Source organism: Strongylocentrotus purpuratus, unplaced genomic scaffold (genome assembly GCF_000002235.5).
Source record: "Strongylocentrotus purpuratus isolate Spur 01 unplaced genomic scaffold, Spur_5.0 spur5_scaffold_9, whole genome shotgun sequence".
Classification (NCBI taxonomy): Eukaryota; Metazoa; Echinodermata; class Echinoidea; order Camarodonta; family Strongylocentrotidae; genus Strongylocentrotus; species Strongylocentrotus purpuratus.
In genome coordinates this window covers 8,372,354-8,399,512 of record NW_022145615.1, presented here as the reverse complement: position 1 = coordinate 8,399,512, position 27,159 = coordinate 8,372,354, and the positions used below count along the sequence as shown (strand labels likewise).

Sequence of the window (27,159 nt, the reverse complement as noted above, 5' to 3'; positions counted from 1 at the left end):
AATCGGGAAAGATTTTACCCATTGTAATTTTTTAAAAAGACATGCATGTTTGTTGGCTAAAATTCAACCCAATGTTGGATAGAATTTACCCAATGTTGGCTATCATTTTACCCGAAAAAATGCATGCTTAATTTCAAACCCAATATGATTGAAAAAAAAACCAACTTATTTTAGAGAATACGATTAATGAGAACTATAAAATGAATTGCACATCATTGTGCATTTATCATTATTTTGCAGGAATACGTATCTACCCCTGGTGTGTATACATTTGTTTGATGACGATTATTTCTGCCCTCAAGCTTTTACAAGATTTGAGCATCTACGCACATGATTTTATGCCTTATTTTTGTACATCTTTTTCATATTTTGGACATACCAATGATTGTATTCATTTAACGATTTGTTATCTTTCATTATAATTCCTTAGCGCTTTACCTTTTTTTCTTTTAGAAATGTAAACAAGTTACTTGATACTGTATTATTTTGTATATATAATCTATGTAAATACAAATCAAACAAGTTTTACAAGCATACGTTTCAACAAAAATCTTGCCAAACAATGGAACTGGGCTCGACTAGCACATGTGCTAACTTCTAGTCCCCATTAACAACTTCAATGCATATAATTATGTGTATATTTTGTACAAAATAGTATTCATATCTATGTCTTAATATCGTTTTAAAACCATTACTGTTCAATCAACATTACTCTTCCTTTATGTATTCGTGTATCGTTATTCTTTGCATTGTATGATTGTTCATTATACTCTCATTATTGTGATATGTTGTGGTTATTAAATTCAAATTCAATTCAAAAGATATAGCAAATCATTTGAAAATACAAATCTTACTAGTTGTCTCTTCGTCAGTTTTGAAGTTGTCAGTACTGAATGGTCCAAGAGTAGCTGAAATATAAAACGGGTCACATATATTATGAACAAAGCATGGACTTAATGAAATTAGTACCAAATGGTACAGAACACTGCGTGAGAGCAAATTAAATTATTATTTTATTTTGCTTGCTTGAATATTATTAAACATTATCGCTAAAATGAAGTTAGATATATTAAATTTGCAAATGGGGTGGGGGGGATCGGGGGATGCATAGTGACGAGTTGGCATATTACCTGCCTTCCCAGATCACCAAATCGTCAGAGTATTTATTCTGGCACCTGTCTCCCAATTTCTTCCCTTCTCTCTCTCCCCCTCTCTCTCCCTCTCTCTCTCTCTATCGTTTCATCAAATCATTCCACTTCATATATACCTCTTTACAGTCCATTTTTGTATAACATACTCTTAGCTCATACATTCACAAGTTATAAATTCATTAAGTGCGCTGCTATTCAGTATACAGTGTGTGCCAGAAAAACGAAACCCAGAATTAGCGATGTTTTTAATCATAACTTAGTCACATTAATAATTAACAAATGGCACATTAAGCTTAGATCACCCTCTTTCATTTGATTCAACTCATATGATGCATATTTCACGCATGAGTGATTAAGATCAATTTGAGGAGAGGAAACCACAAAGTCATTTGGCGGACGGTATCTGAATTTCAAAGAGAAAATCACATTGCTAGAAAGTTGAGTTTCTGCCCTTTCATATTATGACAACGTCAATCAGGAAAAATGAGCAAAGAATGACAAGATTCTGCTTGTTTAAAGGGATATTTGAGTTCTGTTGCAGAGGGCGCTACACAAAATCTCCTGTGGATGATGTTGGTGGTCATCGGAGAAAATTCAGATTGAAATAAAAAATAAAGATTTGAATTTGAATTTAAATTCCGATTACAGCAAGGGGAAAACTACCTCCCCCTTCTAACCATCACTGCCTTTAGAGAAAATGATACGTTTTAGGCGCTTCGATCAAACCTTATCATTCGCCAGTTGATGTCGGAATTGTTAATCTTATTTCTTAATTCTAAATCTTCTGATAGTATATCAGAAGTGTAAGTTGAAGCCCCACTGCACTACTTATAGCTCCTTACGCCCTCTATATAGCAAACAATGCCTGATCGGTGACCGCTAGTCCCTATGATCCCCTTTTTCTTATGTTATTGAGAGCTAATTTGATGAGATAACCACCTATCGGTGACCATGGAGGGAGGTCTAATCCCTCCTGGCCAATCTAGTGCAGAGGGGCTTTAAGGAAATCATCACAATGTACGTGACGAAGATTAATAATATCAATCATTCGTCTTACCTGCAGGGGTGATGGTGGTGGGGTCGGGTTGTGGACCAGCTGGAAGGGGAAAATTGATTAGGCATAAATTAATGAATTGTGTAATAAGTTATTATGATATTCACCCATGTTGACATAATGAAATCCGATTAAAGCTTGAAATACATGACTAATTAAATGGTCAGTAAGGTTGGAAAGTACATGTATATTCGCTGTACAATCGTAGATGTCAGTAATTTGAATCTTCCATTGGGAACTTGTTCATTTATTCATTATTTTCAATACAATACACACTCACTTATACACAAAGTCTACTGCCCTTTGTCTTGTCTCTTGTAAGCTCCCACACATTTTATCTCTGCAGCTAGCTTCTCCTTTTTTTTCTTACTGTCTAATCCAATTTTCCCTTTTTTTTTGGGGGGGGGGGGGCGTATCTTTTTCCAATCTAATTACACTGTACAAAGAATCGGGAAAGATTTTACCCATTGTAATTTTTTAAAAAGACATGCATGTTTGTTAGCTAAAATTCAACCCAATGCTGGATAGAATTTACCAAATGTTAGCTATCATTTTACCCGAAAAAATGCATGCTTAATTTCAAACCCAATATGATTTAAAAAAAAAAAACTTATTTTAGACAATACGATTAATGAGAACTATAAAATGAATTGCACATCATTGTGCATTTATCATTATTTTGCAGGCCTACGTATCTACCCCTGGTGTGTATAAATTTGTTTGTTGACGATTATTTCTGCCTTCAAGCTTTTACAAGATTTGAGCATCTACGCACATGATTTTATGCCTTATTTTTGTATTAATACATCCTTTTCATATTTTGAACATACCAATAATTGTATTCATTTAACGGTTTGCTAACTTTCATTATGATTCCTTAGCGCTTTACCTTTTTTCTTTTAGAAATGTAAACAAGTTACTTGATACTGTACTATTTTGTATATATAATCTATGTAAATACAAATCAAACAAGTTTTACAAGCATACGTTTAAACAAGAATCTTGTCAAAAAATGGAACTGGGCTCGACTAGCACATGTGCTAACTTTTAGTCCCAATTAACAACTCCAATGCATATAATTATGTGTATATTTTGTACAAAATAGGATTCATATCTATGTCTAAATATTGTTTTAAAACCATTACTGTTCAATCAACATTACTCTTCCTTTATGTATTCGTGTATGGTTATTCTTTGCATTGTATGATTGTTCATTATACTCTCATTATTGTGATATGTTGTGGTTATTAAATTCAAATTCAATTCAAAAGATATAGCAAATCATTTGAAAATACAAATCTTACTAGATGTCTTTTCGTCAGTTTTGAAGTTGTCAGTACTGAATGGTCCAAGAGTAGCTGAAATATCAAACGAATCACATATATTATGAACAAAGCATTGACTTAATGAAATTAGTACCAAATGGTACAGAACACTGCGTGAGAGCAAATTGAATTATTATTTTATTTTGCTTGCTTAAATATTATTTATAGCTCCTTACGCCCTCTATATAGCAAACAATGCCTGATCGGTGACCGCTGGTCCCCTATGATCCCCCTTTTCTTAAGTTAATTGAGAGCTAATTTGATGAGATAACCACCTATCGGTGACCATGGAGGGAGGTCTAATCCCTGCTGGCCAATCTAGTGCAGAGGGGCTTTAAGGAAATCATCACAATGCACGTGACGAAGATTAATAATATCAATCATTCGTCTTACCTGCAGGGGTGATGGTGGTGGGGTCGGGTTGTGGACCAGCTGGAAGGGGAAAATTGATTAGTCATAAAGAAATGTGTAATAAGTTATTATGATATTCACCCATGTTGACATAATGAAATCCGATTAAAGCTTGAAATACATGACTAATTAAATGGTCAGTAAGGTTGGAAAGTACATGTATATTCGCTGTACAATCGTAGATGTCAGTAATTTGAATCTTCCATTGGGAACTTGTTCATTTATTCATTATTTTCAATACAATACACACTCACTTATACACACAGTCTACTGCCCTTTGTCTTGTCTCTTGGAAGCCCCCACAAATTTTCTCTCTGCAGCTAGCTTCTCCTTTTTTTTTTACTGTTTAATCCAAGTTTCCCTTTTTTTTGGGGGGGGGGGTATACTTTTCCATTCTAATTACACTGTACAAAGAATCGGGAAAGATTTTACCCATTGTAATTTTTCAAAAAGACATGCATGTTTGTTGGCTAAAATTCAACCCAATGCTGGATAGAATTTACTCAATGTTGGCTATCATTTTACCCGAAAAAATGCATGCTTAATTTCAAACCCAATATGATTTTAAAAAAAACAACTTATTTTAGAGAATACGATTAATGAGAACTATAAAATGAATTGCACATCATTGTGCATTTATCATTATTTTGCAGGAATACGTATCTACCCCTGGTGTGTATACATTTGTTTGTTGACGATTATTTCTGCCTTCAAGCTTTTACAAGATTCGAGCATCTACGCACATGATTTTATGCCTTATTTTTGTATTAATACATCCTTTTCATATTTTGAACATATCAATGATTGTATTCATTTAACGATTTGTTATCTTTCATTATAATTCTTTAGCGCTTTACCTTTTTTCTTTTAGAAATGTAAACAAGTTACTTGATATTATATTATTTTGTATATATAATCTATGTAAATTCAAATCAAACAAGTTTTACAAGCATACGTTTAAACAGGAATCTTGCCAAAGAATGGAACTGGGCTCGACTAGCACATGTGCTACCTCCTAGTTCCCATTAACAACTTCAATGCATATAATTATGTGTATATTTTGTAGAAAATAGTATTCATATCTATGTCTAAATATCGTTTTAAAACCATTACCGTTCAATCAACATTACTCTTCCTTTATGTATTCGTGTTTTGTTATTCTTTGCATTGTATGATTGTTCATTATACTCTCATTATTGTGATATGTTGTGGTTATTAAATTCAAATTCAATTCGAAAGATATAGCAAATCATTTGAAAATACAAATCTTACTAGTTGTCTCTTCGTCAGTTTTGAAGTTGTCAGTACTGAATGGTCCAAGAGTAGCTGAAATATCAAACGAGTCACATATATTATGAACAAAGCATTGACTTAATGAAATTAGTACCAAATGGTACAGAACACTGCGTGAGAGCAAATTTAATTATTATTTTATTTTGTTTGCTTGAATATTATTAAACATTATCACTAAAATGAAGTTAGATAATAATTTGCAAATGGGGTGGGGGGATCGGGGGATGCATAGTGACGAGTTGGCATATTACCTGCCTTCCCAGATCACCAAATCGTCAGAGTATTTATTCTGGCACCTGTCTCCCAATTTCTTCCCTTCTCTCTCTCCCCCCTCTCTCTCCCTCTCTCTCTCTCTATCGTTTCATCAAATCATTCCACTTCATATATACCTCTTTACAGTCCATTTTTGTATAACATACTCTTAGCTCATACATTCACAAGTTATAAATTCATTAAGTGCGCTGCTATTCAGTATACAGTGTGTGCCAGAAAAACGAAACCCAGAATTAGCGATGTTTTTAATCATAACTTAGTCACATTAATAATTAACAAATGGCACATTAAGCTTAGATCACCCTCTTTCATTTGATTCAACTCATATGATGCATATTTCACGCATGAGTGATTAAGATCAATTTGAGGAGAGGAAACCACAAAGTCATTTGGCGGACGGTATCTGAATTTCAAAGAGAAAATCACATTGCTAGAAAGTTGAGTTTCTGCCCTTTCATATTATGACAACGTCAATCAGGAAAAATGAGCAAAGAATGACAAGATTCTGCTTGTTTAAAGGGATATTTGAGTTCTGTTGCAGAGGGCGCTACACAAAATCTCCTGTGGATGATGTTGGTGGTCATCGGAGAAAATTCAGATTGAAATAAAAAATAAAGATTTGAATTTGAATTTAAATTCCGATTACAGCAAGGGGAAAACTACCTCCCCCTTCTAACCATCACTGCCTTTAGAGAAAATGATACGTTTTAGGCGCTTCGATCAAACCTTATCATTCGCCAGTTGATGTCGGAATTGTTAATCTTATTTCTTAATTCTAAATCTTCTGATAGTATATCAGAAGTGTAAGTTGAAGCCCCACTGCACTACTTATAGCTCCTTACGCCCTCTATATAGCAAACAATGCCTGATCGGTGACCGCTAGTCCCTATGATCCCCTTTTTCTTATGTTATTGAGAGCTAATTTGATGAGATAACCACCTATCGGTGACCATGGAGGGAGGTCTAATCCCTCCTGGCCAATCTAGTGCAGAGGGGCTTTAAGGAAATCATCACAATGTACGTGACGAAGATTAATAATATCAATCATTCGTCTTACCTGCAGGGGTGATGGTGGTGGGGTCGGGTTGTGGACCAGCTGGAAGGGGAAAATTGATTAGGCATAAATTAATGAATTGTGTAATAAGTTATTATGATATTCACCCATGTTGACATAATGAAATCCGATTAAAGCTTGAAATACATGACTAATTAAATGGTCAGTAAGGTTGGAAAGTACATGTATATTCGCTGTACAATCGTAGATGTCAGTAATTTGAATCTTCCATTGGGAACTTGTTCATTTATTCATTATTTTCAATACAATACACACTCACTTATACACAAAGTCTACTGCCCTTTGTCTTGTCTCTTGTAAGCTCCCACACATTTTATCTCTGCAGCTAGCTTCTCCCTTTTTTTCTTACTGTCTAATCCAATTTTCCCTTTTTTTTTGGGGGGGGGGGCGTATCTTTTTCCAATCTAATTACACTGTACAAAGAATCGGGAAAGATTTTACCCATTGTAATTTTTTAAAAAGACATGCATGTTTGTTAGCTAAAATTCAACCCAATGCTGGATAGAATTTACCAAATGTTAGCTATCATTTTACCCGAAAAAATGCATGCTTAATTTCAAACCCAATATGATTTAAAAAAAAAAAACTTATTTTAGACAATACGATTAATGAGAACTATAAAATGAATTGCACATCATTGTGCATTTATCATTATTTTGCAGGCCTACGTATCTACCCCTGGTGTGTATAAATTTGTTTGTTGACGATTATTTCTGCCTTCAAGCTTTTACAAGATTTGAGCATCTACGCACATGATTTTATGCCTTATTTTTGTATTAATACATCCTTTTCATATTTTGAACATACCAATAATTGTATTCATTTAACGGTTTGCTAACTTTCATTATGATTCCTTAGCGCTTTACCTTTTTTCTTTTAGAAATGTAAACAAGTTACTTGATACTGTACTATTTTGTATATATAATCTATGTAAATACAAATCAAACAAGTTTTACAAGCATACGTTTAAACAAGAATCTTGTCAAAAAATGGAACTGGGCTCGACTAGCACATGTGCTAACTTTTAGTCCCAATTAACAACTCCAATGCATATAATTATGTGTATATTTTGTACAAAATAGGATTCATATCTATGTCTAAATATTGTTTTAAAACCATTACTGTTCAATCAACATTACTCTTCCTTTATGTATTCGTGTATGGTTATTCTTTGCATTGTATGATTGTTCATTATACTCTCATTATTGTGATATGTTGTGGTTATTAAATTCAAATTCAATTCAAAAGATATAGCAAATCATTTGAAAATACAAATCTTACTAGATGTCTTTTCGTCAGTTTTGAAGTTGTCAGTACTGAATGGTCCAAGAGTAGCTGAAATATCAAACGAATCACATATATTATGAACAAAGCATTGACTTAATGAAATTAGTACCAAATGGTACAGAACACTGCGTGAGAGCAAATTGAATTATTATTTTATTTTGCTTGCTTAAATATTATTTATAGCTCCTTACGCCCTCTATATAGCAAACAATGCCTGATCGGTGACCGCTGGTCCCCTATGATCCCCCTTTTCTTAAGTTAATTGAGAGCTAATTTGATGAGATAACCACCTATCGGTGACCATGGAGGGAGGTCTAATCCCTGCTGGCCAATCTAGTGCAGAGGGGCTTTAAGGAAATCATCACAATGCACGTGACGAAGATTAATAATATCAATCATTCGTCTTACCTGCAGGGGTGATGGTGGTGGGGTCGGGTTGTGGACCAGCTGGAAGGGGAAAATTGATTAGTCATAAAGAAATGTGTAATAAGTTATTATGATATTCACCCATGTTGACATAATGAAATCCGATTAAAGCTTGAAATACATGACTAATTAAATGGTCAGTAAGGTTGGAAAGTACATGTATATTCGCTGTACAATCGTAGATGTCAGTAATTTGAATCTTCCATTGGGAACTTGTTCATTTATTCATTATTTTCAATACAATACACACTCACTTATACACACAGTCTACTGCCCTTTGTCTTGTCTCTTGGAAGCCCCCACAAATTTTCTCTCTGCAGCTAGCTTCTCCTTTTTTTTTTACTGTCTAATCCAAGTTTCCTTTTTTTTTTGGGGGGGGGGGGTATACTTTTCCATTCTAATTACACTGTACAAAGAATCGGGAAAGATTTTACCCATTGTAATTTTTCAAAAAGACATGCATGTTTGTTGGCTAAAATTCAACCCAATGCTGGATAGAATTTACTCAATGTTGGCTATCATTTTACCCGAAAAAATGCATGCTTAATTTCAAACCCAATATGATTTAAAAAAAAACAACTTATTTTAGAGAATACGATTAATGAGAACTATAAAATGAATTGCACATCATTGTGCATTTATCATTATTTTGCAGGAATACGTATCTACCCCTGGTGTGTATACATTTGTTTGTTGACGATTATTTCTGCCTTCAAGCTTTTACAAGATTCGAGCATCTACGCACATGATTTTATGCCTTATTTTTGTATTAATACATCCTTTTCATATTTTGAACATATCAATGATTGTATTCATTTAACGATTTGTTATCTTTCATTATAATTCTTTAGCGCTTTACCTTTTTTCTTTTAGAAATGTAAACAAGTTACTTGATATTATATTATTTTGTATATATAATCTATGTAAATTCAAATCAAACAAGTTTTACAAGCATACGTTTAAACAGGAATCTTGCCAAAGAATGGAACTGGGCTCGACTAGCACATGTGCTACCTCCTAGTTCCCATTAACAACTTCAATGCATATAATTATGTGTATATTTTGTAGAAAATAGTATTCATATCTATGTCTAAATATCGTTTTAAAACCATTACCGTTCAATCAACATTACTCTTCCTTTATGTATTCGTGTTTTGTTATTCTTTGCATTGTATGATTGTTCATTATACTCTCATTATTGTGATATGTTGTGGTTATTAAATTCAAATTCAATTCGAAAGATATAGCAAATCATTTGAAAATACAAATCTTACTAGTTGTCTCTTCGTCAGTTTTGAAGTTGTCAGTACTGAATGGTCCAAGAGTAGCTGAAATATCAAACGAGTCACATATATTATGAACAAAGCATTGACTTAATGAAATTAGTACCAAATGGTACAGAACACTGCGTGAGAGCAAATTTAATTATTATTTTATTTTGTTTGCTTGAATATTATTAAACATTATCACTAAAATGAAGTTAGATAATAATTTGCAAATGGGGTGGGGGGATCGGGGGATGCATAGTGACGAGTTGGCATATTACCTGCCTTCCCAGATCACCAAATCGTCAGAGTATTTATTCTGGCACCTGTCTCCCAATTTCTTCCCTTCTCTCTCTCTCCCCCCTCTCTCTCTCTCTCTCTCTCTCTCTCTCTCTCTCTCTCTCTCTATCGTTTCATCAAATCATTCCACTTCATATATCCCTCTTTACAGTCCATTTTTGTATAACATACTCTTAGCTCATACATTCTCAAGTTATAAATTCATTAAGTGCGCTGCTATTCAGTATACAGTGTGTCCCAGAAAAAACGAAACCCAGAATTAGCGCTGTTTTTATCATATCTTAGTCACATTAATAATTAACAAATGACACATTAAGCTTAGATCATCCTCTTTCATTTGATTCAACTCATATGATGCATATTTCACGCATGAGTGATTAAGATCAATTTGAGGAGAGGAAACCACAAAGTCATTTGGCGGACGGTATCTGAATTTCAAAGAGAAAATCACATTGCTAGAAAGTTGAGTTTCTGCCCTTTCATATTATAACAACGTCAATCAGGAAAAATGAGCAAAGAATGACAAGATTCTGCTTGTTTAAAGGGATATTTGAGTTTTGTTGCAGAGGGCGCGTCACAAAATCTCCTGTGGATGATGTTGGTGGTCATCGGAGAAAATTCAGATTGAAATAAAAAATAAAGATTTGAATTTGAATTTAAATTCCGATTACAGCACGGGGGAAACTACCTCCCCCTTCTAACCATCACTGCCTATAGAGATAATGATACGTTTTAGGCGCTTCGATCAAACCTTATCATTCGCCAGTTGAAGTCGGAATTGTAAATCTTATATTAATTCTAAATCTTCTGATAGTATATCAGAAGTTTAAGTTGAAGCCCCACTGCACTACTTATAGCTCCTTACGCCCTCTATATAGCAAACAATGCCTGATCGGTGACCGCTAGTCCCCTATGATCCCCTTTTTCTTATGTTATTGAGAGCTAATTTGATGAGATAACCACCTATCGGTAACCATGGAGGGAGGTCTAATCCCTGCTGGCCAATCTAGTGCAGAGGGGCTTTAAGGAAATCATCACAATGCACGAGACGAAGATTAATAATATCAATCATTCGTCTTACCTGCAGGGGTGATGGTGGTGGGGTCGGGTTGTGGACCAGCTAGAAGTGGAAAATTGATTAGGCATAAATTAATGAATTGTGTAATAAGTTATTATGATATTCACCCATGTTGACATAATGGAATCCGATTAAAGCTTAAAATACATGACTAATTAAATGGTCAGTAAGGTTGGAAAGTACATGTATATTCGCTGTACAATCGTAGATGTCAGTTATTTGAATCTTCCATTGGGAACTTGTTCATTTACTCATTATTTTCAATACAATACACACTCACTTATACACATAGTCTACTGCCCTTTGTCTTGTCTCTTGGAAGCCCCCACAAATTTTTCTCTCTGCAGCTAGCTCCTCCTTTTTTTTTTTACTGTCTAATCCAAGTTTCCCTTTTTTTTTGGAGGGGGGGGGGGGGTTTATCTTTTTCAAATCTAATTACACTGTACAAAGAATCGGGAAAGATTTTACCCATTGTAATTTTTTAAAAAGACATGCATGTTTGTTGGCTAAAATTCAACCCAATGTTGGCTATCATTTTACCCGAAAAAATGCATGCTTAATTTCAAAATCAATATGATTTTAAAAAAAAAACTTATTTTAGAGAATACGATTAATGAGAACTATAAAAAGAATTGCACATCATTGTGCATTATCATTATTTTGCAGGCCTATGTATCTACCCCTGGTGTGTATACATTTGCTTGTTGACGATTATTTCTGCCCTCAAGCTTTTACAAGATTTGAGCATCTACGCACATGATGTTATGCCTTATTTTGTATTAATACATCCTTTTCATATTTTGAACATACCAATGATTGTATTCATTTAACGATTTGCTATATTTCATTATAATTCTGTAGCGCTTTACCTTTTTTTTTCTTTTAGAAAAGTAAACAAGTTACTTGATACTGTATTATTTTGTATATATAATCTATGTAAATACAAATCAAACAAGTTTTACAAGCATACGTTTAAACAAGAATCTTGCCAAAGAATGGAACTGGGCTCGACTAGCACATATGTGCTAACTTCTAGTCCCCATGAACAACTCCAATGCATATAATTATGTGTATATTTTGTAGAAAATAGTATTCATATCTATGTCTAAATATCGTTTTAAAACCATTACTGTTCAATCATCATTACTCTTCCTTTATGTATTCGTGTATCGTTATTCTTTGCATTGTATGATTGTTCATTATACTCTCATTATTGTGATATGTTGTGGTTATTAAATTCAAATTCAATTCGAAAGATATAGCAAATCATTTGAAAATACAAATCTTACTAGTTGTCTCTTCGTCAGTTTTGAAGTTGTCAGTACTGAATGGTCCAAGAGTAGCTGAAATATCAAACGAATCACATATATTATGAACAAAGCATTGACTTAATGAAGTTAGTACCAAATGGTACAGAACACTGCGTGAGAGCAAATTAAATTATTATTTTATTTTGCTTGCTTGAATATTATTTATAGCTCCTTACGCCCTCTATATAGCAAACAATGCCTGATCGGTGACCGCTGGTCCCCTATGATCCCCTTTTCTTATGTTAATTGAGAGCTAATTTGATGAGATAACCACCTATTGGTGACCATGGAGGGAGGTCTAATCCCTCCTGGCCAATCTAGTGCAGAGGGGCTTTAAGGAAATCATCACAATGCACGTGACGAAGATTAATAATATCAATCATTTGTCTTACCTACAGGGGTGAAGGTGGTGGAGTCGGGTTGTGGAGCAGCTGGAAGGGGATAATTGATTAGGCATAAATTAATGAATTGTGTAATAAGTTATTATGATATTCACCCATGTTGACATAATGGAATCCGATTAAAGCTTGAAATACATGACTAATTAAATGGTCAGTAAGGTTGGAAAGTACATGTATATTCGCTGTACAATCGTAGATGTCAGTTATTTGAATCTTCCATTGGGAACTTGTTCATTTATTCATTATTTTCAATACAATACACACTCACTTATACACACAGTCTACTGCCCTTTGTCTTGCCTCTTGGAAGCCCCACAAAGTTTCTCTCTGCAGCTAGCTTCTCTTTTTTTTTTGTACTGTCTAATCCAAGTTTCTCTCTTTTTTTTTGGGGGGGGGGTGTATTTTTTTCCAATCTAATTACACTGTACACAGAATCGGGAAAGATTTTACCCATTGTAATTTTTTTAAAAGACATGCATGTTTGTTGGCTAAAATTTAACCCAATGTTCGATAGAATTTACCCAATGTTGGCTATCATTTTACCCGAAAAAAGGCATGCTTAATTTCAAACCCAATATGATTGAAAAAAAAACCCAACTTATTTTAGAGAATACGATTAATGAGAACTATAAAATGAATTGCACATCATTGTGCATATATAATTATTTTGCAGGCCTACGTATCTACCCCTGGTGTGTATACATTTGTTTGTTGACGATTATTTCTGCCCTCAAGCTTTTACAAGATTTGAGCATCTACGCACATGATTTTATGTCTTATTTTTTATGAATACATCCTTTTCATATTTTGAACATTCCAATGATTGTATTCATTTAACGATTAATTATCTTTCATTATAATTTTTTAGCGCTTTACCTTTTTTTCTTTTAGAAATGTAAACAAGTTACTTGATACTGTATTATTTTGTATATATAATCTATGTAAATACAAAGCAAACAAGTTTTACAAGCATACGTTTCAACAAAAATCTTGCCAAAGAATGGAACTGGGCTCGACTAGCACATGTGCTAACTTCTAGTCCCCATTAACAACTTCAATGCATATAATTATATGTATATTTTGTACAAAATAGTATTCATATCTATGTCTAAATATCGTTTTAAAACCATTACCGTTCAATCAACATTACTCTTCCTTTATGTATTCGTGTATGGTTATTCTTTGCATTGTATGATTGTTCATTATACTCTCATTATTGTGATATGTTGTGGTTATTAAATTCAAATTCAATTCAAAAGATAAAGCAAATACAAATCTTACTAGTTGTCTCTTCGTCAGTTTTGAAGTTGTCAGTACTGAATGGTCCTAGAGTAGCTGAAATATCAAACGAGTCACATATATTATGAACAAAGCATTGACTTAATGAAATTAGTACCAAATGGTACAGAACACTGCGTGAGAGCAAATTAAATTATTATTTTATTTTGCTTGTTTGAATATTATTAAACATTATCACTAAAATGAAGTTAGATATATTAAATTTGCAAATGGGGTGGGGGGATCGGGGGATGCATAATGACGAGTTGGCATATTACCTGCCTTCCCAGATCCCCAAATCGTCAGAGTATTTATTCTGGCACCTGTCTCCCAATTTCTTCCCTCCTCTCTCTCTCTCTCTCTCTCTCTTTCGTTTCATCAAATCATTTCACTTTATATCTCCCTCTTTACAGTCCATTTTTGTATAACATACTTTTTTAGCTCAATACATTCTCAGGTTATAAATTCATTAAGTGCGCTGCTACATACAGGGCGTCCCAGAAAAAACGAAACCCAGAATTAGCGATGTTTTATCATAACTTAGTCACATTTATAATTAATAAATGACACATAAAGCTTTGATCCTCCTCTTTCATTTGATTCAACTCATATTTCACGCATGAGTGATTAAGATCAATTTGAGGAGAGGAAACCACAAAGTCATTTGGTTGACGGTATCTGAATTTCAAAGAGAAAATCACATTGCTAGAAATTTGAGTTTCTGCCCTTTCATATGACAACGTCAATCAGGAAAAATGAACAAGGAGTGACAAGATTCTGTTTGTTTAAAGGGATAGTTGAGTTCTGTTGCAGAGGGCGCTACACAAAATATTTTTGTGTGTGAGATAATGAAAAACTGAGTGTCAAATTTGAAAGAACATAATATTTAAATGACAAATTCATCTTTGTTTGATCAAAATCGGTTTAGAGACGGATGAAATTTAACAATTTCTAATGCTTGTCACGAACCACCACGAATATTAGATATTTTGAAAAAATTGAAAAAAACGAAATAACGCCTTTTACGTCGTATTTCAGCCAACGCCGATGTTGGCTTTTTTGTTGGCATTTTCGTGTTGATTATATTACCCACAATTAGCCGGGTGATGTATTGTTATTTTTAATTAAATAATTATTTAACGGTCACCATGTTTTGGCATGATCGTATTGGCTAAATTTCACACATTTTGGGGTCTAGAATTACCTTCATAGCAATTTTAGGTTCTAAAAGGGCACTATAAATAGGTATAGCACACCAAAAATAATTACAACAAACACATGTTATTTGATGGTTGCAAATGATCAAGCTTTATGAAAGCTTCAAAAAACAAAAAACAGAATTGAAATCGGTCAATGCGTTGTGATTTTATACCATTTTTTTGATATCGCAAAATTACCGAAAAACCTGCCAGAAATGGTCAAATTGTCAAAAAATGCATAATTCGACAAAGTTGACAACTTAATTCATCACTTTCTTGGACACAAATAATAAATTAAATTATCAGACACTAAAATATCATCTTTGTGGTAAAAAATACAAAAAAGAAAATTCATGTATCTATTACCGTTTTGAAAACAGAAGCCAACAAAATAAGTCATTTTTGCCATTTTTTGCCAACCTGCATAATATAAAAAAGTTGTGAAAATAACTAAGTCCGCCTAATTAATATGCGCATATGTAATCAAATCAAAACCGAACATGATACATCAGTGAAACCTATGTATATCAGACAGGTATGGATATATATTTCATTTGTAATATAATAAAATCATGAATATTCATTAAATATGCAAATTAGGTCATTTCAGCTAATTATATATTCGTGCACTCACTATGCAAATTAGGAAAGTCAAACTGTTCATTTTTGGGGCATTTTTTAAATCATATATTCATAGATCATATTTACACCAAATATTGACCTTAAATTCCTAATATTTTTGCAATGCCAATACAATATGGCGATGGAAATTACTTGGATCACCGTCACTGCTATTTCCTCATGTGTTTCACAAATTATTCAGAGAAACCGATCATATGATAAGAATTTGTAGACGTTCAGCTACATCACAGTATATCTGCCTCTTTCAAAAATGTCAGATTTGAGGATTTATGACGATTTTCCAAGATACCATTCAACAGGCCATAACATTCTACAGGGACTGAATTTTAGATTAGCAGAAACTTTAGTGACCCCAGTACATTTGTGGCTACCTTGTGTGTAAATACAAAATTAGTTTAATGAGTGAAACACATGAGGATATTGCATTTTTGTAGGGGAGTTTTATACATTGAGGTGCATTTTTTTCACCACGCAGAATAGCAGCGCGAGTCAATGGGCGATCAGCGGGCCATGTCATACATGGCTGAAAAGACAATATTCTAATTCAATAATTAAAATATTTCCCACATGCCTATAACAATGAAACTACACAGAATTGTAGTTAAAGGTATGCTTGAAATATATGTGAAATAAAAATTCAAAAATATTGTTTAGTTTTTTAAATACAGTTACCAAAATTGCTATTTCTACCAACTGACTGCTGTTGTGTGTGTGTGTTCGCGGGGCAGACTGTTTGCACAGGCAGTGTGATCACTCTATTAATAGGTTTTCCCGGCCAATTTCGTCAAAGCAGCGATCAATTTCACTAACGTGCATTCATTTTTGAGCGAATTTTCTCTACTCGTTGTTCCCCTGTTTCATTTTTGAACTTTTTGCATTCAATTTTGTTTCGAGTCACTGAATTTTCTAAACATGCACATTCAAATTAATGCTTGGTTCAGTCAATATTTGTAAACGCATAAGCGTCGTTTAATTTCGCCAATGTTGAGTGGGAGGAGAATTCTTTGGCGAATTGCGGTTTCATTTTCGTCTATGGGCAACCTCTTTCGCAATCGGGTCATTCAAATTAAAACTAGACCTTATAATCATTGTTTGAGGCTCGATGTTTATACGAAAAATAACTTTTTCATGTTCATTTTTTGGATCTATGATCTTTTCTGACATAATTTCACATTATATAATCTTCTTATTTGTCTGATAGATTTATATTGCTTTTCTTATTTTGTATTCTCTTTCGTTCGATCTTTATTTTTGCTGAAACATTTCTTTATACATGTCTTCATAATTATTTGTCATTACAAATTAGGTTATTTTTTAAATGGTTTGTTTTTATTAATCTTGATTGAGTAGGTCATCTTTTTTTCTTTTCGTGTTACATCTTTTTCTTTATTCATCATTGTATTTTGTTTCCATCATGTCCATGTTTAAAGTTCAACTCTACCGCTGTCAGCTTGTGCTTAGAAGAGAAGTCACAAATTGTGCACCTTCTCTGGGGACAGTTACCTGTGTAATGACAGATATCTTCTAACGAATACGCATGTCATTCCTACAAGTAGATTTAGCATTGAATCATTAAAATGGAAGTGACAAATTAACATCAAATGAAAAGCAATGCAAAAATGTCACATATGTATGCCTAATCACGAAATTGAATGCTCGAATACATACCACCGTCTGTCCGGCGCGAATTTTTATGCTCTTTGCACGCTTTTCTAAATTGAATGCTCATTTTGCACGTCTCCGTGACGAGAGTATGAAATCGCATGCTACTAAATCAAATTGAACGACGCAATTAGCTTTTTGAATGTTGATCTACATAGTCATTCAATTTCGCACGAACTTAAATGAACGTAACGTTAATTCAGATGCTAAGTTTACGAAGTTGGGCGGAAAAACCTAGTAGTACGTTTACAGTGTCTTACAGTGATGTCTTTCGGCGGTGATATCTAACGGCAATTTAATCCATAGGTAAAGTCTAGCATTTGGGAATGACACTAAGTCTTTAGAAACAGTTAACAAACCATTAATCTTACCGTAACATGTAGGTAGTGTATCAGGAGACAGGACACCATCATTACAAGAGAACTCTGTAGCCCTTGTCGTACCCGTGGAAAAGCCAGAGTCACACGTTACGTTGAAAGTCGTACCATGCGTGACTGAACCCCCAGATGAATAATCTGAATCCGGTACAGCACTCACAACGCAATTTGCTGAAGAAAACAAATATTATATTAAATGTCAAGTTCAATGATTAAATCAGGAAAGTATTTCTAAATGTTCTTTGAATGTGATTGTCAGTGTCACATAAATATCTATCACGAATCGTATTAAAATAAGAACCTGCTATACATAATACTTTGATAGCACATTTAACCAAGCACGTATAACACCCGGTGTATTGGTTTACTAGGAACCCACAGTTTTTATAAAACATCTTCAGCACCAAAGTTAAAAAACCGGTGTATTACCTTTCTTTAAAAACCTATCACTTTGAAAAACGCTTATTCAACACCCAAGTTTAACACCCGGTATACTTACCTAAGCAGACTGGTTGAACGTCATTCCAATCGCCGTCACCACACGTGAGAGATGTGGAGCCAACCAACGTGAAACCATTGTTACACGTGTATGACACCTGTTCGTTATGGTAGAAAGGGAGTGAATCTCCAGAGCGGACTCCGTCGTCAAAATCGTCAAGAGGGGGACATTTCGCTGTGTCCATGAGAAATGTTCAATAACAGAATATTAAGGAGGGCGATAACTCTGAACATCAAGATAAAGTACAACAATACATAGGCAAATACATCACTAAATATGGAAAGTAATTCATAAATGATAACTAAATAGATATTTAAAAAAAAAATACAATGTGTGTGCAGTCCTCATTATTTGATGTATTTCTTTGTTTATTATTCGTTCGATGAATATATTCTAAGCTAGGATAGTAAATAGTCACGGCCACAACGTGGCAGAAAAACAGAGTTAAAAGACGAGTGTTCTATTCTGAAGCTGTGCTTAAAAAGGTAAGTTGTTAGATCAACTGATGTTATCCTTATTTATCTTGAGGTAAAAAAGGAGCATTTTCTACTGGTATCTAACAATTATTGGTGGAAGCCGAAAAATCCAGATCTTTTGCTTTCACGCATTTTGTGTAGCTGCTTCGTTTTTTTTGTCACGCTTGCCACCTTTTACGAGCAAAGATGGAATGGATCTTTGCCTATTACCGTAACACACTGGAGGGTCGTCGTTGAAATAGCCGTTGTTACATGTCAAGTCCTTGTCGGTGCCGGTACCGGTTGAGTAACCATGGTCGCAATTTACCGTAATCGTGGACGCGTGGTCGACCGGAGGTAGTTGCATAGCGTAATCGGAGTTGTCCACGACAGGCGGACTACACATACCTAGTGAATGATTAAAAGACATGCGATAATTTTTCCACGTGTGTAATGTATCACTTGTAAAAATGTGTTGGCAATCGTAAAAGCTTTTGAGAAATCACAACTCAAAGGCATTATCAATACTCTATTGGGTATGCTATGGACATCATTGCCGGATTATGTAACGTGTATTATTACGTGATACGTCATAGTGCCGCTTGCACATTACAAATGGTGATGAGCACGGTTTTTCAAATTGCCTTATTGATTTCCGAAACTTCTTTGTTATTGTGTTTTGTATTCTGGGTTATCCGTAACATATTAAAGTGTTTACGCTAATCTGCCATGTGTGTGTTATTTGTGTATGTGTGCGTGTGTGTGTGGGGGGGGGGGGGGTGGGGGGAAATTCATGAGAACAAAAAAAGGATGGGTTATATGAATGAAGAGAGAGAGAGAGAGAGAGAGAGAGAGGGGAGCGAGAGAAAAAGCGAGAATGGGGGAAGGGTAGGAAGGAAGGGAGAGAGAGAGAGAGAGAGAGAGAGAGAGAAAGAGGGCTGGGGCGAGTGGACAAGGATAGCGAGAGATTCAGGTTCATTAGGGTCTGGTTGATTATCAAGCCTCTTAAATCCATAATCCATAGTTGCAAAGTAAAATGCGAAATTTCTGTTACAGTCCGTGCTAAAGCGTAAAGATACTGACTTTTAAAAATTTAGTTTGATCGGGAAGGGTGAAAATGAGGGAACAATAAAAAAAGGATTAAAAAACGGGAATTTTAAAAAATGTATTACTGGCGGCAATAAAAAGCATTTGATTTTAACCCTGTAATTTGTTTTGTTTGTTGTTGTTTACATGTGTCTCTTAATGTATTTGTACATGCATGTACCTTTGTAAAGAGCCCCGTTCAACACCATTTTCTATTGAATGGGCCATCATTTTTAAATGTGTGAACTCACTTAATACATGAATGACTACATATTCACTAAATAAATAAATACATTAGTTTAAAAATACCGAAAAAAATATGATGCAAGCGCATTCACATTTCTATTTGAAACTAATTAAATGTATATTATGATGGTGGTAAACGAAGTTGGGTTGAAGGGAAAGAAGAAGAAGAGAATCTTACTAAAGCAGGTTGGTTTGCTTGGGGGATCATAGACTCCACTGCGGCATGCTGTTGTTGATACCCCGACCAAGGTATAGTTCGTGTTACATTCATAGATGAGAACCTCGCCGTTACTGAAAGAATCTTGATCTGGAATGACGCCTCCATTATCCAAAGTGGGTTTGGCACAGTTGACTGTTAATGACACATATTAGAATATAATAATGATACTGATAATAATAGCAATAATAAAATATTAATGATAACAAAAATTACGCTAAGAATAGTGATAATAGTAATAACAATACTAATGTTAATAACGTTACCAGCAACAAAAACAGCTACAATAATAATATTAAAAAAAATAAAAATAATGATAAGGCGCCAAAATCATTCAAGGAATAGATTCCTACGATTTTACCCATTGCCACACATGGGTGGAGCGGGAAAATGCAGATCGATGACGTAACAAAGGGCATGTGGTCCACAGCCGAGAGGCGTATCGACTAGACCACGATATCTCTCATATAGAGTACCGAAGCTGAGACATCATAATTTAAAAAAAAATAGAATTTCTCAATTTTTTCTTCATTTTCCACAAGAAAACCGATTGAATATATTAAGTATTGGCTGAGATTAAGACCATCTGAATAAAAAGATGTCCTATGGGAACTCAGTGTTATAGTACTCTGGTTTATAACATTAAGAAACAGAGCACTATAACACTGGGTTCCCATAGAACATATATTTATTTAGATGGTCATATCTCAGCCAATAATTAACATATTCAATTGGTTTTCGACATTCAGACATTATTTTTTATGCTGTTTTGGAAAATGAAGAAGAAAAAAAAATTTGAAATTCTAAAAATAGATTTTCATGGTGTCACAGCTTCGGTGCTCTATTTTTAATTTTATTGTAATGGAATGCCTTCGACTATATTTTCTCTCATATACTACCCAAACATCTAAGTCTCTTATCAGGGAGAAATGCTCTGCTTGATTTGTGTCTGAAAACAGACTGCGTTTTATGCTTTATCCTGCGATAATAATGCAATATATTATTGGAGAGATTTTGTGTTTAGACGTATTGTGTATATAACAGTGTCAAGAACCGAAATCGACAACAATTTGTTATTTTTATTTGATAAAAACTATTGTTGAAATGTGTACCTTATCACGAATGCAAATATTTATATTATTTCATAATTATCAAACGATCAACTGAGATTAATAAATAAAGTTTTTATATGACTGTGTTATTTTGAATTGACATATCTTCAAGTGAAATCCATGTATTAAATCGTAACGAGGTTGAGTTCCTCCACACATACCCGAGAGTGTGGTATGTTCAGCAGTTCTGTTTTGCTCGAATATTGCTGGCAATAACTTCAGAAAAATCAAATTCAGGGTGATTTCAAATACCCTATTCTATGTCCCATATAAATAATTTTCGTAATACATGTACGTAATACGTCAATGTTTGTTCAATACGTGACGCACAAGACTATTATAGCTGCCTTAATAGGTTGATTTTTTTTCTCGAATGTAGTTGCTATCGCATTGACCCTTTACAATTTGATTGGGGTACTCAATCTGCTTGATACGCCACTGGTAATTATTCTTGTATTTGATTATTTAAACACGAAATATTCACAATTGAGTATACTATAATGTCATATACAGTGTCATACAAAATGTAACTATGCTGCGATTAGCAGTATAGCAGCAACAAAAAAACATTCGTATCAAACAACGAAAAATATATAATATAATTCTGATTTAATTGTTCTTTTTATATTTCCATCGTGGCAATGCGTTACCCAACAGAATAACATTAAAGATTAAAATACATGAAAATACAAATTTCATTTAATTAAAAAAAAGAAAGCAAGTGAAATTAATTGGTGATATAAAAACATCTTTAAAACCCCAAAAAACATAATCAACTGAATGTTCGCATATTGCATTGATGGGGTTCGATAGGAAGATAGAAGTAAGAAACATAGGGAGGTACCTAAATAAGAAGATAGAAATGGGTGGAAGAGGGTATAGGTTGCATGAGAGCGAGATAATGTGCTAAACGAAAGGATGGAATTGGACAGAAACAGGTAAGGGAGAAAGGGGAAAGAAGAACAAGAAAGAGAGAGAGAGAGAGATAATACGGGTTAAAATAGCCGGAGGTATTAATAGAAAATAAAGTATAACTTTTTTTGTTCAGGTACATTTTAAAAATAATCTAATTAATCCGCTAAAACGCACAGCTTGAATTTCATGAACCTCAACCTTAATGATACTTTACTACTTCCACACAGAACTTACCTTCGCAGGTGGGTACAGTGGCTGGATTCCAGACTCCACCCGATTCGCAGACCGCTTCAGATGGGCCTCCCAACGTATACCCGTCGTTGCAGGCGTATGTGATTCGGGAATATAAGTCATATTCAGCAGTATCGGGATCGATACTGCCGTCTGTTGGTACCGTAGGTTGGGTGCATGAAGTCACACCTACCACAACAAATATGCCAAAAGTGCGTCATAACACGGGATAGGTCTTAGAATACTGGTAGAGGACTGCAGTGTATTTGATATAATTGTTAATATTATTAATATTATTATTATTATTATTATTATTATTTCTTCTTCTTCTTCTTCTTCTTCTTCTTCTTCTTCTTCTTCTTCTTCTTCTTCTTCTTCTTTCTCTTCTTCTTCTAATAATTATTATGTTACCAACAAAACAAAAAAGTAATCGTAATGTGTCATTCACATACTGCCACAGCAAAGTGACATTATATTAACAAAAATTAATATAAAAAAATCTCAACCACACAACAGTAATTTTTGATTTAAAAATCAAAGGCCGTCTACACGGGTATGTAATTATTTTTTGTTTTGAATTCATATTGTTCTTACTGTGCCAGTGGATATTATAGCAATATTGCATCCTGTCTCAATTCTACCACATGTACTATAAGTCGTAACACCCCCACCCCTCCCACACACACACTAACGCCATCCTGCCTTAATTTAAGTTGGGGACCTATTCCCGTGGGAATCGTTTACTTCTTTTTTTATTCGCGGGGGGGGGGGGGCGAGGTCATTATTATCTCCCCCAACACACACACACACACACACACACACACACACACACACACACACACAAAATCCATTGAATGTTATGTTTATTTATTGTGTTATGAATAATTTTGAAGAAATTGTTGAAATATTGCTATTCATAGGGATATCGTTGTTATATATGCTTCTATCTAAAGCAGTTCAAGATGGACTTGCTCCATAAGTTCTAAAACATCATAGATATCATGTCCTGATTTTTGACGGTGTAAAAAGAAGAAGGAGATTTATTTTTAAAAAAGAGGGGGGGGGGTGATATAGTTCCTACCTTCGCATGTCGGTGCGAACGGAAATTGCCATGTCCCATCGTAGCAATCGTTGAAAGGAGGTCCCCTCAGATCACCAGTACAGGTATAGGTCACTCCATTTCCGGCGCCGGTGGTATAGCATTCTTGTACTGGGGTTATGCCACCTCCAGAACCCAGGACCGGTGATAAGCCATTGGTACCGTCATAACAACAATCTAAATGAAAAAGAAATCTATTAATTATCTGAAACATTACGGTGGTTTCTAATTTCATTTGAACGCGTTATTACAAAAAAAGAGAAGTCTGTTTTGGCATGATTTTATCTCCCCGAAATTCTTTTCATTTACCATGTTTTTTTGTGTACATATATCAATATCGAGATAGATATCTTTGTTGCTGCAATACAAGCCTGATTGTAAGTATTAGGAATAGAAAAAATAAACTTTTCAAAATTATTTCGAACATTGTCAATATTGTGTTTTTGGAGTAGAATGGTTAATTTCTTACCTGTTCCTGAGCACGTCGATCCATCGCCTTTATTGAAAATAATTAGAGATAAAATTAATCGGAAAGACATATGTTAGAAGTTCACAAAATAAGCATGTATTGATTGGATGATTCGGTATTCACAGTAATTTTAAAAACGATAATGGTCCTACACATTGCCTGCTTCGGTCGACAAATTGAACAAAAAGCGAACGTCACATTCAAATTCTTATAACTATCAAAGCATCAAAAATGCAGTTACTAACCCACTTAATTGTGATTCATAATATGGGCTGAAAATAGGCTGAAAACACAAATACAAATGTTGGTACGGGAGAACACATCGATTTTCTTCTTTTTTCCATTATAGAATGCTTTTCCATTTGGGGAGCGGTTGATTTAGATGTAAAAGACACTTGTCTCGTTTGATATCACACAGTTTTTCTGAGGTCCTGAGGTTATTAAAAAAAATTAAAAAATCTAGTTGAAACCAACAAAATAAAATTCTAATTAGAAAATATTCAGTCACAGGTGACTGTAGCTTCATATTGACGTCTAAATATCCCGAGCAAGAGCAGTACGATACCATTAATCAAACACATTACTAATTGACGCAGAATAAGCCGATTAATTGAATGTAAACCAATTACAGTATACCAATATATATCTTTTCACCGTAGTCCTGAATATGAAAAGAAAGCAATTATATTTCGGCGTTCCACTCATGTATCATGCATTCTGAATAAAGCGACAATTTTCATACTTACTGTTTGTGCAATCCCCGTTTACATCTGAAACAAAATACAAAAAAGAGACGAGTTAATTATATAAGAACTATTCCCAGACATGGAAAATTGGTATTTTGAAAAGAAGGTAAAGAACAAAAAACTATTTCTCCAATTGAACTCATTACAAAAAAGCGAGGAAAACAAAAATTATAACTGCCATCTTAAAATCAAAACAAACTCAGTAGACATATACTTTTTTTACAAGTTGATTTTGTTTTGTTTCAACGTTGAATAAACTAAATAACTGTTTAGTGCATTTGAGCAATGATTGTTTTGATATAAACAGATAAAGGTATTTTGTAAATTAACAAATATGAAAATAATATCTGGAGTAAACTCTAAGGTTTAATGAAACTGCACGTAATTATCATCGATTACAATTACATTACCCTTTTAAAGAAAAGTATTACTGTTCAGGAAAGATAGCGTCGGCTGCCAGCAAAAAGGCTCTACGTATTGCCAGTGGTATTAACTGGCTAAGCCGACAATATAAATCACGAGTTATTACTTACTACGAATCAATCCAAGGCTGAGAAGGAGGGCAAGTCCAAATACATACTGAAACTTCGACATAATCCTTATGGTATGCTTTTATTTCATAAACTAAACCATGTTTCACGTAGCTTTAAAACACAAACATTCACAATGTAGCTGGTTCTGCTGTAAGCGCTGTTTTCAAAACAAAATGGCCGCCTTAAAATCGATCTCCAGCTCCGTTTTCTTGAGTAAGAGATACGATTGTACAAACTAAAAACTTCGTGTGATGAAAGATAGACGAAACGAAAAAGGAAGAATATACCAAGGGAGATAAAACCATTGCTTTGGTCACGCACTTACCGTGTGTCCCATGGTAGGGATATCTTAGATGCCTTATCAGCTTAAACAAACGACCGAAATTCGAACACAGTTTTATAGCATAACTCAAGCAGTTTGAGGTTAAAAAGGCTTCTTTCGTTTGGTTGATGATTAACTACTGTCAACAATAACTTGCACAGAGGGCGTGATTATTTTACCGACGTCGCCTATCCCTCCATACTTAATCTTTAATGTGTAATTATTTGTCTTTATGATGACTAAACATCCGTGATTGGTTTCAATCAAAATTTGAGATAAGGCAAAGTATGATTGCAGCAATTTATGTCCCTAAATGATAAAGAAAAATATCGTCAGTTCGGAAGAGGTCAGAATTAAATTTCTTGTAAGGTGTTGTTGCGCCTGCTCAATGCTTGTCAGAAACAGGAACTGTCTTAAATTTGTTAACTCCACGTAATTTAAGATTCCATGAAGTCTGACACTGGGATTTTACCTTTGACTTGCATAATGATTGTCAAATAAACACTGACTTTAACGTTTCTTAATAAAACGCTAATAATTTTTTTTTTAACATCCGTCTGAAACCGTCATGTGGATGCAATTGCATGTGTAACCACGTAAGACCCAGATAGATTTTACTATTACGAATTTGTAAAAGGAATGCGTGCATTGCAGTGTATCTATAATTTGAAATAACTTGATTATGTACGTGACAGCTGCGTATCTCAAGTGGTGAACGTGTCCCCTTTCCCCTCACCCCACCCCTATCGCCATCAATAATGGTATGAATGAATTAAAAAATAAAGTAATAATCATTGAGTGAAATCAGAGAGAGGAATGGGGATGCAACCGGAATGAAGATTAAATGAAATGATCCCGCCCTAGGCCATGCATAATCGATGGCTCGAGTATACACTTGAGTAAGCGTCATTTGGTGAAACAGCTCCCCCTGTCGGCATTGCTTTATATACAATAATATACCCATGATAATCATTGTTAGAATATGCACCGTATATAATAATGATAACAGCAACCCTTTGTTATCTAGCTGTCGCGGAAAACGAAAGCTAGCCACTTTATCAAAGAACATTTCTAACCTGCACAAAAGGAGCATCTTCAAAATTGCCAAATTTATACTTTTGTGTCTACTTTTCACTTTAACATAATTACTAAGCATTTCATTTCCTCGGCGGCTTGAGCTAGTGTGCAGTTTTTCACCTCTGAGCTCCATTTTTTCAGCCACAATTTCTTGGCAGTCCGCCCACTTCTCCAGAAATTGCGTTTTATCGGTATTGATTGAACATCGCATGCCAATAAAAGACGTCTGTGTATCGAATCAGAGCTTATCTAATTTACCAAATGAGGTAGTATGGAAACATAATAACGTTTAATGACGGTTGATGAATAGCTTACATCATCAGTTAATATGGGCTTTCAAGAAGG

At 34.3% G+C, this 27,159-nt stretch overlaps 1 protein-coding gene across 4 annotated transcripts in view; it reads right to left on the bottom strand.

Moving 5' to 3' along the window:
* The window catches only part of LOC764613 (flocculation protein FLO11), a 32,923-nt gene extending 7,149 nt beyond the window's left edge, over positions 1 to 25,774 (bottom strand). Inside the window, exons 1-22 of one of the 4 annotated variants that reach the window (XM_030977121.1) lie at positions 25,416 to 25,774; positions 24,883 to 24,906; positions 24,137 to 24,163; positions 23,650 to 23,844; positions 22,572 to 22,757; positions 20,272 to 20,445; positions 18,993 to 19,169; positions 18,307 to 18,480; positions 17,802 to 17,978; positions 13,931 to 13,984; positions 12,641 to 12,679; positions 12,228 to 12,281; positions 10,942 to 10,980; positions 9,570 to 9,623; positions 8,278 to 8,316; positions 7,864 to 7,917; positions 6,565 to 6,603; positions 5,214 to 5,267; positions 3,924 to 3,962; positions 3,510 to 3,563; positions 2,209 to 2,247; positions 855 to 908 (exon numbers count right to left, since the gene is read on the bottom strand). In XM_030977121.1, coding sequence (XP_030832981.1) covers positions 855 to 908; positions 2,209 to 2,247; positions 3,510 to 3,563; positions 3,924 to 3,962; positions 5,214 to 5,267; positions 6,565 to 6,603; positions 7,864 to 7,917; positions 8,278 to 8,316; positions 9,570 to 9,623; positions 10,942 to 10,980; positions 12,228 to 12,281; positions 12,641 to 12,679; positions 13,931 to 13,984; positions 17,802 to 17,978; positions 18,307 to 18,480; positions 18,993 to 19,169; positions 20,272 to 20,445; positions 22,572 to 22,757; positions 23,650 to 23,844; positions 24,137 to 24,163; positions 24,883 to 24,906; positions 25,416 to 25,476 — 1,807 coding nt within the window. In that variant the 5' untranslated portion in view covers positions 25,477 to 25,774. The remainder of the gene's footprint in view (positions 1 to 854; positions 909 to 2,208; positions 2,248 to 3,509; positions 3,564 to 3,923; positions 3,963 to 5,213; positions 5,268 to 6,564; positions 6,604 to 7,863; positions 7,918 to 8,277; positions 8,317 to 9,569; positions 9,624 to 10,941; positions 10,981 to 12,227; positions 12,282 to 12,640; positions 12,680 to 13,930; positions 13,985 to 17,801; positions 17,979 to 18,306; positions 18,481 to 18,992; positions 19,170 to 20,271; positions 20,446 to 22,571; positions 22,758 to 23,649; positions 23,845 to 24,136; positions 24,164 to 24,882; positions 24,907 to 25,415) is intronic. The other 3 variants (XM_030977122.1, XM_030977124.1, XM_030977123.1) reach the window with 3 other exon arrangements.
* Positions 25,775 to 27,159: the final 1,385 nt, after the last annotated feature.